The sequence below is a fragment of the Octodon degus genome, unplaced genomic scaffold (genome assembly GCF_000260255.1).
Source record: "Octodon degus isolate 3935 unplaced genomic scaffold, OctDeg1.0 scaffold00246, whole genome shotgun sequence".
Classification (NCBI taxonomy): Eukaryota; Metazoa; Chordata; class Mammalia; order Rodentia; family Octodontidae; genus Octodon; species Octodon degus.
The window spans coordinates 877,781-894,675 of NW_004524822.1; the positions used below are offsets into that span (position 1 = coordinate 877,781).

The 16,895-nt window shown below is 47.6% G+C and overlaps 1 protein-coding gene across 1 annotated transcript in view; it reads left to right on the plus strand.

Annotated features, from left to right (window-relative positions):
- The window catches only part of Mthfd1l (methylenetetrahydrofolate dehydrogenase (NADP+ dependent) 1 like), a 222,858-nt gene that overhangs the window by 15,847 nt on the left and 190,116 nt on the right, over window positions 1-16,895 (plus strand). The window contains exons 6-7 of the mRNA XM_004645991.2: window positions 1,352-1,452; window positions 2,053-2,189. Of these exons, the coding sequence (XP_004646048.1) occupies window positions 1,352-1,452; window positions 2,053-2,189 (238 nt within the window). The remainder of the gene's footprint in view (window positions 1-1,351; window positions 1,453-2,052; window positions 2,190-16,895) is intronic.

The window sequence follows — 16,895 nt, forward strand, 5'->3', positions numbered from 1 at the left end:
GCTCCTGTCCTGCAGGAGCCGCTGTCCTTCTCTAACAGTTTTTCCCTGGTGATTTTACCAGAGCGGAGAAGAAACCTGAGACCTGATTTTCCCAGCAGCACCATGTTCTGCTTTAGCTCCAGGCCAGTTGAGAACAACCAAACAAGTATTCTTAATGACACAAGGCCTTCTGTGACGTTGGAGGCCAGCACAGGGGAGAGGGCCTATCAGGTGATAGTATCAGGTGATCCGTCAGGTAAACCCCATTTACCTGCATGGAAATGCAGGCAGTGTTTCGTACTGTGGCTAAAAAGAACGCAAATATATTTTGGGTTATAAAGTTGTAAGCAACTTTCTAGTGGTTATGATGATTCCCAAGCTGGTATTTCCTTCAGGGACCAGATCAAGAGGCTGTTGTCTCAGTGAAACACCAAGTCGTCTTCTATCCCTCTCTGTTACTACACCTTGATAGTCCTAAGTGCAGGCTAAAAAGTCACCACGAGAACTAGAAGTATAGTTCGTGATATTATATGTGCTTAGCACGTTCAAGGCCCTGAGAACCACAATACTACACAGACAAAAGAAATGGTCAAAAGTCTCCAACTCTATAGTAGACAACTATAAAGAGATAGAAGACATAATCAATGAAAAAACATCCAGAACCTGAACATAGGAAGTTACAGTTTTATAGTTTCTATAAAAGGAGAGAAGTATTAAAAACTTTTCTAAATGTCTTTATTTTGTTACTAATCTACTAATCTAGACTGAAACCATCACTTTAGGCAACCTAGTCATGGAATGTTTTGGCTGCATAAGAACAAGGAAAGACACAGAGGCCAGCCGAAGTGTGGGGTCATTCAGTGTTTTCCCCTTGATTTCCCGAGTAGACACATACTGAGATCAAGTGGGGTTCTGACCTGTGAACCCCAAGCTTTTCTGGGTCATTCCAGAGTTGCAGGATGGGTTCCAGGTTTTGGAAGTGGACTGTGTGAGTACAGGGGTGCCTCGCCTTTGTAGTCCATTCAGGTGCTCCCTGGAGTTGTGATGTAAGCCTGAGGGGCCTTCGGTTGTGTTCTGGTGCGGGATAGAACCAGTGCCCCGAGTGAGGTTCATTGAGGGGCTGCTCTCAAAAGCTAATCACCTTTACTTCATGTTTATTCTTTAATATGGGCTATCATACATTATTTAGTTGGTCTGTGTGAATTCCTATTAAGTGATTGTTGTAGGGATGAGGGGGCTACCAGGGATTGAACTCAGGTCTCTGTGCTTGACAGGCAGGCGCTTATGCTGCTGAACTATCTCCCCAGCCTCCCTACTGAGTGATTTTTTTGACTGGGTTTTCACTTACTTGCTGCTTTACTTCCTGATTCAGAGTGACAGACATAAACCTGGGGAAGCTGGTGCGCGGAGATGCCCACGAGTGTTTTGTTTCACCTGTTGCCAGAGCTGTCATCGAACTTTTTGAAAAGTCAGGTATGCTGTTGCTTCGCAATTGCTATTTTCTATTTATTGGTATTAATGTAGTTTTAAAAATATTTGTTTTGGGGAGATTTAATTAAGAGCACAGAAGCAGTACTCAAATGCTGGCTTTCTTTTCCTCACATTTTCCTATTGGGGAAACAAATGATTGACTAGAAGCATTTTCTATTAAAATGGACTATTGTAATTTAAAAAATAAATTGATAAAGATGAATGTCAGCCTGTTTTAAACATTCTCAAAGTCTCCTGTGAAGCTGTAAGAATAACTATATTGAAAAATGTTTCCAGGGCCAGCCAAATAGCTCAGCGGATTAAAGCGCCTGCAAGCAGCCGCAGGGGCTGGGGGTTCTATCCCCCGGCCTGCAGTGCCAGTCCTGGGGCGCACTAAGACAGCAATTGAGACTGGGCGTGGTGGTGTGCGCCTGTAATCCCAGCTCTTGGGAGGCTGTAAATGGGGATCACTGAGTCTGATTTAGTAGTGAGACCCTGAACACCCTGTAGACCCTTCCCTAAAAAAAAAAAAAAAGAAAAACCTGAATGGGAGGAAAGGCCTAAAGTTTTGATTGTAACATTGAATGTGGTTTTGATTGTCAGGTGTGAGCTTAGAGGGGAAGAAGGTTTTGGTGGTGGGGGCTCACGGCTCCCTGGAAGCTGCCCTGCAGTGCCTGTTCCAGAGAAGAGGGGCCATGACCATGAGCTCCCTGTGGAAGGCGCCCCAGCTTCAAAGCAAGGTACAGTTCGTGTGGGAAGCATGCAGCCTTGAGTGCTCGTGGTAGGAGGGAGGCAGCGCCTGAAACGTATAGGCTCAGGGTCTAAATTGAGGCATTAGAAAAAGAACAGCGGACAGTCTCCAAGGAGGAAAATAATAAAAAGCAGAGAGTAATGACAGAGAAAGCAAATACCTGTGAACAGTTCTGAACAAATCCAAAGGGTGGCTCTTTGCAAAGCCTGGGAAAGTAAACATACTTGTAGCCAAGACAAAGAGAACATCAGAGCTGGCGAGATAGCTCAGCAGACTAAATACCTGCTCAGGCAAGCACAGGGACCAGGGTTCGATCCCCAGTGTGCCATGCAGGCCCTCCTTCTGGGTGTGCCGGCTCGACACTGAGAGAGAGTATGTGGCACACGCTGTAATCCCAGCGCTGCGAGTCTGAACTGCATAGAGACCCTGTACATAAAAAGAGAACACCAGCAAGAATAGGGATGAACAAGGAGACATACCAACAGAAATAATTTTTTATAAAGGAATATATGTGTAATATTCTTATAAATTTAAAAATTTGTATGAAATGAAGATTTTCCTTGAAACATGTTGACTTATCCTTTTGGTTTAAATAAAACTAAATAGACAAAACCACCTGAAGATAGTGAATCAGGCTGCTTACTATAGAATCAATAAAATGTATATTCGGACAGAACGTGGATGGAGATGGAATAGAGGGAAACTCAAGAACCTTCATGCCATTTCCCTTTTTATAATAGCAAAATTATTGTTTTTAAGTCTTTGCTTTTCTTCATCAAAAGCCCAGGTAGAGTGCTGGCAAGAGGAGTAGAGTGCCTGCTAGCACAGGGACCACGCGTCACCCTGGTTGTGACTCGAGGGATGGGCGTAGAGTCCGGCAGAAGGAAGGAAGGTGGGCTAGAGCCTGCCCCTCCCTCGCTTCCTCCTCCGAGGACTCTTACCTCCTCTGCCCTCTTGGTCTCCATTCTCCTTTCTGCCTTGCACGCTCCTTCTTGAGCTACGTCCTTGGGGCCACGTGCAGCTTGGCCACTCAGCCTGGGCGGGGGCTCCAGGAACACCTGTAGCCCTTGTGACCTGTGGTGACCCAGCTCCACGGAGAGCTCTTAGCCGGCTGCCCCTGTCATAAGGGCGCTGAATGGGAACAGGTCCTCTGTTCAGTAATCTGGGTCTTTTCTCTCTTTTCTTAAATTTCACTTTAATATTTAATGTGTTGTGTTTTCTATTCATACTTACTAGAGAGAAAGTGCTTCCCATTTTCGCCTGACTTTCTAGGGTATTGGTTGGAGTGACTGTAGATGAATGATAGCTTATTATAAAGGATAAACGAGTATTGCTGCGCCTGGACGTGTCACGTGTGAAACAAGGGTGCAGGGCGCGAAATGGCAGACCACCAACGCTTCAGTTAGTGCACACCGTGACCAGCAAGGGCAAAGTCCTAGATCGAGTCTTGGTAGCTAAGCGCCTGCTTAGGCGAGAGCAGGGATGGGGGTACCATCCCAGGTACCACGTGCCGAGCCAGCCCCACCCCTGGGGCAGCTGAGCCGCCCACCACGCCCGGGCTTGGTGGCCCACGCCTGTAATCCCAGCTCTAGGGGGGCTGGAAACTGGAGGATCACCACCGAGTGTAGGCTGCGTAGCGGGACCCTGTACCAAATACGCTAAAAAAAGTCTTAGTAAGAGACCACCTGCAATTGAGGAAGAAAACTCTTTTAGAAATCTAGGGGAAGATAAGTAACTAAAACTGTCTTTTGAGCAGTCACTGACATGTACTTTTGTGCAAATAAGGTTATGTTTTAATTTTTAATTTAATTTGATTTTACTTGTCTTTTTGAGATGGGTTCTCCCTATGCAGTTCAGGCTGGCCTTGAGCTCACTTTGTAGCCCAGGCTGGTCTTGAACTCACAACAGTCCTCCTGCCTCAGCCTCATAAGGTCATTTTAAAGTGTTATTTTTTTTTTCTTTGTGGTGCTAAAAGGTCAAACCCTGGGCCTTGTGCTTCTTAGACAGTGCAGTCTCTACCAGTGAGGTAAATCCTCAAGCCCTAAACTTTCCAAGCTTTTTTGAGTTGTTTTCTAACATTGAGCTTAAGAGAACAGGTGTTAGTGTCTGGCTTTTGGGATTTCCTCTTATCAGGAGGTGTGGCGCGCTGGGCCTTTGGTCTCAAACTAGGCAACAGGTGTCCAGGTGCATTATGTTTTTCCATTACAGTTTTCCATTACACAAAAGCGCAGTGCGAGTCTCCATCTTGAGCAACAAGACGTAAAGGCAGCGTGCACCTTCGGGGCGCTGACTTCCGGCAGCCTGCCCCTGTTTGCAGTTGCTCTTTCCGTGGTTTCAGGGTAGGGACCAGCTGGGGTCTTCACAATGAATAAAATTGCAAAATTCCCCAGGAAACATGGCTAAGTTTTCAATTTAATGCTTCTCTGAGCGGTGTGGCGATCTTGGACAGTGTGGGAGTCTCCCCCTTTCTCCAGTGTGTCCACCCCTCCCTCCTGTCACCGCGTGGCCCTCCTGGCTGTCCGAGCAGGGTGGCCGCATCACGGTGCTGTGTGTTCAGTTCACCTTTGCTCTACCTTCGCGGCTCCAAAGAGTAATCGCGACCCTGGCAGACCAAATGTGCCAGAGAACTGTGAGAGAGGCCAGTCCCTGCTTCCTTACGATGAAAAGGTGAAGGCTGATTGCAGGGGTGTGCGTGTGCGTGTGCGTGTGTGCGTAGGCATAACAGGTATGTGTAGAGTTTGGTACTGTCTGGTTTAGGGCATCCACTGCGGGTCTTGGAATGCACCTGATCGTAAAGTGGGGGCTGCTGTGCACAGAACAAGATCTAAACCTAATGTTCCCCAGGTGGCGGTGAGGGAATGTTAGTGAGGAGCGCGTTGCGGCCCTGCCACGCAGGGCAGGTGTGTGGGCAGAGGCGTGGAGCTCTTACTTGGGATGGAACAGGTGCTTATTTTTAAACTGCTCAGGAACAGGACCTGGCAAGAAACAGAACCTATGTGCATTTCCAGTCACCACCACATGGTGGCAGCCTACTCAAGAAAATGCACAAGCCGTAATTTAAACTGTGAATTTTTTTATTTTTGTGGTATTGAGGGTTGAACCTAAGACCTTGCACTTGCTAGACAAATCCTCAACCGTGAGCCAGCCCCCTCCCCAGCCCCTGTTCTATACATTATAGCCCAGAATTTTCTGTGGGGAAACTTAGAAGAGGAAAATAAACCGTGCCCTGCACTGAACAGCTGCAGCAGGAGAGAAAATGCCTTCATGACTGTTGAATGTTTTCACAGCTGTCATGGATACTTTCACTAGTTGTATCTGTAGTTTTGAAAAAGACATTTTTCAAAGTACTTTTTTATTATAGAAATAAATCACCTTGACTACTTTGGGATGGATCTCATCCTAACCTTGAGAAGGGAGAGGGATGGAGTGGCCTGGCTTTCTCAAGAGCCTAGAAATGGAGACGTTCCCGTTTCCACACGTATGAGAAGGCTCTTTTCAGCAGGTGACATCCTGCACTTTGTGTCTCAGTCCTTAGTGCTCGCGGTGGTGCCGTCCTGAACCCTGGAGGCTCAGGAGACAAAACGCAAGGAAGAAAAGGGCCGGGGCTGCCCATACCTGGCCTCGGTGTGTTCGGCCACTCCCCGGTGGACATGAGCCCCTGCACATGCCAGGCTCCTCCTGCCACATGTCACCCCTCTGCACTTTCTGGTTTGCGCTGGCGGCCAGCCTTCTCTAGCCACACTCCTCCCAGAGATACGCTTCTGCGCTTCACCCCGAGGCTGCGATTATCACCGTTTCTCAGTTCTTTAAGAAGACATTGGAGAAGTCAGTGCTGCTGTTTGATTTTTTTTTTTTTTTTTTTAAGAACCGGGGATTGAACTCAGGCCCTTGCGCTCGCCAGGGAAGCGCTTATTTCACTGAGCCATCTCCTCGGCTCAGTGCTGCTGTTTGTTTTCCTGCCAGGACTCCAGTTTTCCTTGGAGCTGTGGTCACAGGCACTTGGCACCCTCCGGGGTCAACAAGTCTTTCATCTGGGGTCACAGTGATGGAAGGGGAATCGGGGCATGGGAAGGTGCACGGGGACAGGCTCCAGCCACATCTGCCACGCCCTTGGAAAAGCTGTGTCTGGGAGGTGCAAGAAGTATATGTTTAACAGCAATTGTCTGGTTTAATCAGCAATGAACAAAAGTCCGTTTCAAGGTGATAGCCATTTAGCTTCTCCTTACCAGCAGTAATAAAAGAGTTGGGGGAGGAAGAAGACAAGCAAAGGAACGTGGCCACCGGGTAGAAGGACCTCACCTCTGTAAAGCATGCGTTGCGTGAGTGGAGTCACACGTCACTTGATGATAGCCAGTCTCAAGAAGTGCGTCATGAGACGATGTCCTTGCGTGCACACCAGGACTAGTCAGTGCAGTCTCCCAAGAGCGTGGTGGTATGTGTGGCCTCCCATCGTGACAGGGGTGGTTATGCAGAGTATTAGTGCGCCTGCACCTGACATGGAATGAGGCCCCCTCTGGGCATCTGCCTTGGGTTTCCCAAATTGAGGGTATGAGGGGTTTGGGCATCAGGGTGGGACTGTGTGACACGATGGTCCCATCTCCCACCTCCTAAAATACGGGTGGTCTCACAGCTAAGGGGTGACCTTCAAGCTGTCAGCTACTGTAGCCACACACAGTGCCGTGGAAGGTTTAGAGTAAGGTCCACCATTTGTGTCCCCGTCAGGCAAAGAAGCCCTGGCATTGGAGACACCCTGTTCGACTTCAGGCCCTCGCTGGCCACTTAGCGCCAGGTAGGACAGGGATCCAGACACTGCCTACTCCACTGGGCTGCCCTGAAAATGGAACTAGGTGATGTGGGCCAGTCAACTTGGAAATGGTGTGGTGTAGTGTTCTTGGCTAGAAGCCTGGTAGTTGTGCTTCTGCTGTGTCGACGGAGGATAGGAAGATGTCTTTCATTGGTTTTTTGAGGCAGGATTTTACTATGTGGCCCAGGCTGGCGTCAAAATCTCAGAAACTCTCCTGCCTCAGCCTCCTGAGTGCTGGGGTTGCAGGCACGCACCACCACATTGGGCTTGTCTGTTTCTTCTACCAGTGAGGTCTCCCTGTCCTAGGCCGGCCAAGGAAGCCAAACCCAAAGCCAAACTAAAAAATCATGTCCCAGAGAGAAGAGGGACTGACCAGAAAGGGCACCTAGGCCTCAGCAGTCCACACTCACCCTCTGGTCCTCAGTAGTAATCTTTTAACTTTATTACAGCCCTCTCCACCGACGCTGTGAGCCTCACCCTCTTGGGATTGCACACTAGATACCAGGAAGATGTCCTTAGGAGAAGGTGCCTGCTGGGGATTCCTGATTGTTTCTAGATCTTACAGTTTTGAGGAACAGTTACCTTGAGTTAGTTAACTAGAAATGAACCTTTACTCCAGCGGCTTGCCTGAGTGTAAAGATGTCGCATGGAGTCTGCTCTCGATGAAGTTGAGTGTGTCCTCTGAGGGTTTATGTAGTAGAAGCTTGGTTTGCAGTGTGATGGTGTTAGGAGGTGGCCAGACCTTTTGTAAAGTCCCTAGGCTCAGTTATTTCGTTACAGTAGTAGAAAATGAACTAGTATACATCCTGATTATGTCTCAAATGTCCAGGGAGCCTGAGCGTGAAAAATTTGAGATTTGCCTTCTTAGAGTTCCTGTAGAAAACCACACAGAGCTCTGTGTTTGGTGCCTTTATAGTCAGTCTTTTTTTATTTTTATTTTTTTAATGTATTTGGTACAGGGTCTTACTATGCAGCTCTGACTCATAGTGATCCTCCTGTTTACAGCCTCCCCAGCACTGGGATTACGGGCATGCCTGGACTTGGTGGCAGGCTCAGCGCCTCCCAGGGGTGGGGGCGAGGCCAACGCAGCATGTGGTACCAGGGATCGAACCTCAGTCCCTGCACTTGCTTAAGCAGGTGCTTTGTCTGCTGAGCTATCTCTCTCTGGCCCTTGGTGCTTTTATGATAGATGCCCCCTGACAGTTGGAAGCAAGCTTTCTGCTTTGTTTCTGCATCACGTGAATTCAGGCTTTGGGCTATGTTGTGTATTTCTGTGGATGTCCCAGAGGCAGGGAGAAGAGAGATGACTGGGCATCTGTCCAGATTAGCCATGTGCCGCGGAGCATGGGGCTCAGTAAGTCACAGCACTGGGGTGCTCGTCTTTGGGTAGGGCTCAGACATCCTCACCTTCCCGGGCTCAGGCATCCTCACCTTCCCCCACGCCACAGGCCCCTGCAGCTGGCCGCCCACACCATCAGTTGGGCTATTGGGGACTTGTCTAGTTCCATCTGCAGCGAGAGGATGTTCAGTGCTTGGCACCTCTGCAGTGACGTGGAGTCCTCTCCTCAGAAGCGAGGGATTGACGGCTCTGCGAGGCTGTGCTGCCCGCGGAGGCTGCAGCTAGGACACAGATGGAAAACAGGGCTGTCGTGGTCTCCAGTTGGGGTGAGTGGTCAGCCCCAGCTGCGTGCGGGAGAAAGCACGTTCAAGTAAGAGAGCCATTTTATTTTGTTTTTCTCAGAGGCTCTTGTTTCTCCTGCGTGAACAGAGAGGCCCTCAAACCGGTACCAACAGGGGAATGAAAATAATAGATCTTTCATATCTGCAGAATCAAAGCATCGAGCTTTTTGAGCGAAGCTACATCATCACAAAGTCCCTTCCAGTTTAAATTTGGCACACAGCGTGGCTCAGGGCTATGGAAAATGACCTGAGAAATTTGAAACGTGTTTGTGTTGTATGTGTTAAAGGGTTGGGATAGGGATGGGATGGTCCTAGCTTGGCTTTGCTGTTTTGTTTTGTTATTGAGGATTGAGCCTAGGGCCTTTGTACTTCAGCTGAAATCCCAGCCTGTTTTATTTTTTGAGACAGGGTCCTGCTGTATCACCAAATCGCCCAGGCTAGGTCAAACTCATGATCCTCCTGCTCTGCCTCCCCGAGTGCTGAGATGACAAGCGTGAAACTTGGCGGCACAGCACTTCCCTGGCATGCCCCAAGCCCTGGGTTTGATCCCCAACACCAAAATAAAAATAAAAATAAAAGTGGACCGGATTAGTGGGTTACATGACAGTTCTTCTATAGGAGAGAATAAACTTGAAATACTTGCGTCTGGGAGGAAGGACCACTACCTAGCATTGTTGGCTGGGCATGTGGGCTCAAGCGCCGGTCTTTAGGTCACGTGAGCAAGTGGTCTCAGTAATGTGGCACACTTACGTTTTCCGGTTTTTCTTTGATCAGTGTCTACGTATGATTTTTTCTTCTTTTTCTTCTTTTCTGTATTTAGGACAGGGTCTACAGGGTCTCACTATGTAGACCGGACTCATAGCGATTCTCCTGTTTTCAGCCTCCCAAGTGCTGGAATTGCAGGTGCGCCCCACCACGCGCCGTCTCAATTGCCGTCTCAGCACGCCCCATGGGCCGGGCCAGCATGGCACCACTGGGGATTGAACCCCATCCCCTGGCCACTGCTCTCTGCCTAAGCAGGCGCTTTAGTCCACTGAGCTATGAGGCCGGCCCTGATTCTTTTTCTTTCTTTTTTTTTTTTTTTTCCATGTATTTGGCATAGGGTCTCACTACGCAGCTCAGACTCGTAGTGACCCCCCTGTTTTCAGCCTCCCCAGCTGCAGGCATGCACCAGCACGCCTGGTCTCCGTGGCCAGCTCAGCGTGCCTGGGGGCAAGTTTGGGGTGGTCTGTGGTTCCAGGCATCAAACCTGGTCCCTGCGCTTGCCAAGATGTATGGTTTTTAGGTCATTAACATACATATAGTTCTTTTATCAGTCCATTTAACCAATTTTAGACCACAGTAATTTTCAAAGTTTATGATTGCATGACATTTTTGCTTTGTGTTTGCTTGTACTGGTAAGTGTGTTCAGTTTGGCTCTATTGTGCCACAAGAAAATCTCTTTTTGGAACAGTTCTTGTGCTAGGGGTATACCTAAATAACAACTATCTACATATAACCTGCAATATTCAAATAATAAGCATTTCTTAATTTTGAAACAACATCTAAGAATGAACTGAGGTATTACTATATTCATAAAATTGAAAAGTGAGAATATATAAATATATACATATATTTGTCTTTTTGAGACAGAGTCTCACTATTCAGTTCAGGCTGACCTTGAGCTCACTTTGTAGCCCAGACTGGTCTCAGACTCCATGATCCTCCTGCCTCAGCCTCCCAAGTGTTGGGATTACAAGCATGCACCACCACGCCTGGCTATATTTATGTATTTATTTATACAAAAGTTATATATTACTGACAAGTGGAAGTCCCAAATGAAACTGAGAAACCACCAAAGTACAACAAAGAAATACCAAAAGAAAATTCTACCACTGAATTTAATAATCTGTCCCTGAAATATCAGTGACTCTTCTTGTTTTACTGTGTTACATTAACAGAAGAGCGTACACAGGTTAGCTGTGCAGTATCAGATGCTGGACTTCCAATCAGAGCTGCCCGGCAGCAACATACAAGAATTGTGTCCTGCTATGAATGAGTTCATTGAGAGTTGGGGCCTGGTTAGAGGAAACTGTGCCACTGGGGCTGTGCCCTTGATGGGGACATCAGGACCCAGACCCTTGATCTGCTTTTGCAGCCTGACTTGCATCAGGTAAACAGTACTCCTTTTATGTCTTGTGTAGCCACGGTCCCAAAGCAGCAGGTCCAAGTTGCCATTGACCAAAACAGTGCCAAAGTATACTTTTCCCCCTTTGATGTCGATCATCTTGGGCATTTTGTCACGGCAGTGGAAAGCCAACAGGAAACTGGTGCTTAAACATGCGGCCATGACTGTGACTAGACCTCAAGAAAAGGTTCAAAGGCCTTTGAAATTGCTTCATGGGAGGAGTTTAGAAAAGTGAAGAAACAGGCTAGAGAGATCCTGGAGTGAGCAGAGCTCAGTGGGGTATTCTCAGAATGAAGTCCAGAATGCTGGTAAGAATGTGGACAGTGGGGCTGGCGAGATAGCTCAGTAGCCTAAGCACCTGCTTAGGCAAGTGCAGGGACTGGGGTTCAATCCCTGGCACCACATGCCATGCTGGCCCTGCCCCCCCTCCCCTGGGCGTGCTGAGTGGGCACCTAGACTGGGCGTACTGGCCCAGGCCTGTAATCCCAGGGCAGGGGAGGCTGAAAACTGGAGGGTCACTACAAGTCTGAGTGGTGTAGTGAGACCCTGTACCAAATATGTTAAAAAAAAAAAAAAAAAAGAATGTGGAAATGCTAAATTTATTGGGATTGGACTATAGCCACCACCCCCCCATCACCCTCTGGGAACGAACTTGTGTACGTATCGTGAATTGGTGGGAGGCTAAGCTTAAGCTTAAGGTGATTGACTGGTTTAACTAGAGGAGGAAGGAACGAGGCAGTGTACCGTTAGGCAGAACTGTGAGAGTAAAGGTGAGGAGATGGCTTGAGAACTTCCTGCGGATCATACAGCTGAAGAACAATGGAGGTGCTGCTGCCTGTGTTTCCCAGCACCAACCATGTCGGCTGTCACCCCAGGCACTCGCGTGAAGTCTGAAGTCCAAACTTTAAAATAAAAAGCAGCTCCCAGCTCAGATGCAGAACGTCAGAGAGCCCAAGCTAATCGGACTGCCTAGTCGGTTCACTGTTGTTTCATTCCAGCCGTTTCTAATCCTGGAGACACGTGGTGAGAGAGGCAGGCTGAAGTGGACGGAGGCCTTGGGCTTGTCACCCAGCAGCTGTGCACTTCCTTCAGGAGGGATGGTGCAGGACAGCCTTATCACTGTGACCCTCACCCATGCCTGTGAAGGGCGGGGTGGAGAAAGCAGCCCAGGGCCTGCTGGGCACACAGCCTGGTGTGGACCAAGTGCTTCTGCTTCCCAGTGGCGTGTAACTCAGCGAGCCCTGTCACCTCTGAGCTTTCTGTGACAGACGGTCTTTGCATATTTATGGCCTGAGCATGCATTTGGGTGTTTGCTCCCATTCTTTTCCCTCTGGCTCCTGCCTGATCTTATCAGCACAAGGGAAAGGGGCTAGTTAGAACTTTTTAAAAAGCCAAGATATCAGTGCATTGTATTTCCTAACAGGATTTATGAAAGAATACATTGAAACTAGTGGGCATGAGGTCAGGTGGAGTCATGTGATTGACAGCTTAGACGGTTCAAAATGTAAGCTGAAGAGCTATAGGACAAAGGCTCTCGCTCTCTCTCTCTCTCTCCCTCTCCCTCCCTCTCTCTCCCTCTCCCTCCCCCTCTCCCCCTTCCCCCTGCCCCCATCTCTTAAGTTAAGGCCTTGCTGTATGTCCCAGTGTCTTAGTTACTCTTCTCTCATTGCTGGGACAAATACCCAACACCCAGAGTGTAGGAAGGAAAGGTTTATTTAGCTCACAGTTCCTGGAGGTTTCAGTCCATATTCAGCTGGCTCCAAGGCAGAGCGGCACATGGCAGAGGGCAGCCTTTCATGGTGGCGGCAAAGAGCAAGAGCACAAAAAGAGGTAGCAGCTCAAGCAGCTAGCTTCTCTTCCCACCTTACACTGCAATGCACATTACCTGTCCCAGGGCAGGTGCAGCATCCACACCCACAGTAACCAATCACAAACTCCAGAGGCTGCCCCAAGACTGCATGAGGCTTTGGAGGGACACCTATACACAAACCATAACACCCAGGCTTGTCTTGAACTTGTGATCCCCTTGCCTCAGCTTCCCATGTGCTGGGATATATTGTTCTTATATCAAACATGTTAGCAAAAACTGTAATGAAAATACCATCTCCCTACATTCCCTTCCCTGCAGATGCCCTTCCTTTATCTTCTAGGCAACATATTCTATCCAAGGATTATGCCACAGATGTTGGAAGGTTTGTTTGAACCTGCAATGTGTAACATAGGAAATAGTTTAGGGTCATGGAGTTGTGGAACCTGTTTAACAAATAATGCAACAGTTGTTGATGTAGTGTCCCATTTCTGAAAATCTTAACTGGAAGTTGAGGTCCTCTGGGCTGTGGGGTTCAGCTCCACCTCAGCCACGGAGCAAGTGTAGTCAAGAGGGACCAGGCAGGAAGTGAGATGTGTATTTCTGGAAAGAGCTGTCCCCAGTGCTGGGTGAAGAGCTCCAGCCAGTGCTCCGTGGCCAGTAACATCGCCCGCACTCCCCTTACACCTAATCTGTGTGCTCTCTTTGCTTCGACCCAAAAGGGAGTGCTTTTCAAACCCAGAGTCTTTCAAAGGGAAGGTCTTTTACATCATCTGTAACAGAAGAGCACTTTTTATTTGCATGGAAATTTTGTTTCTGAGGCTCTTAAAATTGGCTCTTGGGAGAGCCTGGACTCTCTGGGAAGGAGCAGTCTGAACTTGATGCCAGGTGGTGGCTCTACCTGTAGGGTCCTTAACCTGGGCGTCCGGGTTCTTCTCTTCTCGCTTCTCGGGGAAGGAGCCCAGGCATGGAGCGCGCCTCCATGGAAGCAGAGGCAGAAATCTGAGCCATGGGTGTGCGAGCTCAGGTTTGGAGTGGGAAGGGATAAACACTAGGAGACGCAAAGCAGCGTTTCCCACAGCCTTGTAGTGTTGCCTGCCGTGAGCACCTGCCTGCTTGAAGGTCAGCAGTGGGCAGTGGGCAGCCTGAGCCGTGGCCTGCGCCTGCGTGCCGCTACGGAGCCCTGCTGGCTGGGGGGTGCTGCCGGCCCTGCACCCCAGAGATGCCCTTCCCCCGCACTGCTCCATGGCTCTGTCTTGTGAGAAAGGAGCCATCCTCACACCCTGCTCCTCTCTGCCCTACTTTTGAGTTCTAGTTTCTTGAGTGTGAAGAAAAGGATTGTTTTTTATGAGTTGTCCAACACATACCATTACCAGGCTTGAAGCAGGGTTTGCTCTTACCATCTCCATAACTTTTGGAAGCATCAAGCTTGCTTTAAGAAGGATTGGCTGCCTGTGTAGCATTTTGGACGCATCTGTGAATCTTTGATATTCTCTTTCATACATCAAGCAGTTGAATTATGAAGTTAGAGCAGAACCAAGGAGCATTCAAGCAAAGGAAGGTCATTTTATTATCCTTTGGGGGATTTGGTAGATACATACTGAAATCATAGTTCTCAGTTGTCCATTTGGCTTGTAGTCATGCTGATTTATGAAATAACCACAAGAGAAGTCTTATAACTTTTAAGAGCTAATAATCTGTTTTAATGATCACAAATGAGTGGAAAAAAGAAACGCACTCAGTTCCTGAAAGGGGGAAAAATTCTCTCAGGATGCGGTCATTGGGAGGGCGCAAAGTGGGGGAAATACCTTTTGTTACAATTGTCATCCTCTTATCTTGCCAAAATATTACAGCATCTGAATGAAAACAGCTGAATGCTTTGACATTCCAATTTGCAAACAGACACAGTTACCTCAAGGTTCCTATTTGGCAATATGCTTGCTGTTTCAACAAACTCTACTGATTCACAGCTACAGAGCAATAACCTTGTTTTGTTTTTGTTTTGTTTTTGAAACAAGGTCTTTATATGTCCTCGAACATATAAAGGCTGTCCTCAAACTTGTGGTAATCCTCTTGCCTCAGCCTCCTGAGTGCTGGGATTATAGGCATGTGCTACCAATCTTATGGGAGATGTGCATTAATGTCAAATAAAATGTAATCCCAGCACTCGGGAGGCTGAGGTAGGAGGATTGAAAAAGAAAAATTTACAAAGAAACAAAGATTCTGCTCATAAGGGCCAGCCAAATAGTTCAGTGGATTAAAGCGCCCACAATCAGGCGCAGGAGCCTGGGCTTGAATCTGGACCTGCAGTGCCATCCCACCCCCCAGGCAAGCTGAGATGGCAATTTAGACTGGGCGTGGTGGCGTGTGCCTGTAATCCAGCTCTTGGGAGGCTGTAAACAGGCAGATCACTATGAGTCCAGTCTAGTTGTGAGACCCTGAACATCCTGTAGACCCTTCCCCACCCAAAACAAAAGATTCTGCTCATGAAAAATTCTGCTTGAAGGAAAACCGCATAGACAGGCAACATTCACATAGAAAGATTCTAGGGGGCTTGGTTGGTAAAATCAAGTCACCAATGAATTCCTTATCCACTGAAATGGATTTTTCGCTTTTTGCTTTTTGCTTGAGCACTAGACCTCATCATGTACACTTGTAAACCACAGCCCTTTCCTTGCACTGCGTGTAGATTTTAACCCTTTCTGCTTTTTCACTCCAGGTCACACTGCGGGCTCTATCCTTTTTGCCTCTTTTACCATTTGAGAGCAGTATTTCCCCAGGGCGCCCTTGAGCCTCTTTTCCTTCCCATTGCCATGCTTCTCTCGGGAACGTTAACAAGTTTTCGGTTTTAACTCCCGTCTTTGTGTCAGGTAGCCGGCTGCTCCCTCGCCCGGATCTGTGCATGCAGCTCCTGCCCAGTGCCTGCACTCTGGTGTCTCCCTGTTTCCTTTCCTCCTTTCCCTCTTTTCCCAGCCCATTTGTAGTGCAGCTTCCAGAATAATCATCCTAAGGCATGCAACTGTGAGAGCAGCTGTTGCAACAAAGCCCGAACTGCTGCCCTCATACAGCCGTTTTAAGAGGGCTGGAGAGATAGCTCAGTAGAATAAGTGCTTGCCTGGTAAGCTCAAGGGCTTGAGTTCAATCCTCGGTTCTGAAAAAAAAAAAAAAAAAGGCAAAGATCAACAAGGCCCGATCTGAGCGATTCAGCCTGTTTTTAAGAAAACATCAACCATTTTGGAAATTTGACATTTTATAAAAGAAACATGACTTTTTTTTTTTTTTCTTCAGTACCAGGGATTGAACTCAGGACCCTGTGCTTGCCAGGCAAGTGCTTATTCTACTGAGCTATCTCCCCAGCCGCAGAAACATGACATTTTATTTAAAAAAAAAAAAAAAAATCAAATTCTTTCCAGGACTTTGCCTGTGGGATGGTCAGGGCACCTCTGTGTCACATAAGATTTCCACAGCCCCTTCCTGTGGCCTTGCAAAGGGTTCTGAAGAATCTATGGTAGATGTAACGTGTTTCCTAAAGCCATGTAGCTGGGCTCAGCTTGGTACCACAGTGCATCCCAGTTTGGTGAAATTGGGAGACCAAGTGAGGGGCTCTCCTGTGGACGTGTCAGTGCTGCCTCTCCTCAGAACTCCTCTGCACTGGGACCTATCAAGAATGCCAGTGTCTGTCTGGGTGTTTAATACCAGTAAAGCTTACTGTCAGGTTGTGTGAGAAAAAAAATAGAAATCAAAGGCTTAATATTTTCTCCTCCCCATGGTTTGGCCTTTCCCCCACCACCACCACCATCGTGAAAACCCCAGCCTGAAATCCCAGTCAGGATCTGGATTTTTATTTTCAGATCTTTGGCTAACTAGCTGTATGTCTGCCACAACTGACACTCAAGAAATGCCAAGTGACTTTTCCCTGAAGAATCTTTTTTTTTCTTTATTTTTGTTTCTTTATTTTTTTTCTTTTTCTTTTTTTTCCCATAATTTTATTGAGAAACAAATAGCAATGAGACAGTTTCAAATCAAATTGGCAGGACAGTTTCAATAATTAACACATTGAATACATTCTTCCTAGTGGTTAATTGCTGTACAAGATGTGGACTTGATATCCTATTTACAAACACCATTAGAACAAATCCCTCTATTCATTAAGAAAATGTAACTATATGTCTATCCTAACCACTTTGAATACACAGATACAAAATGGACATTCATCTGTATCCCCTTTTTTTGTTAA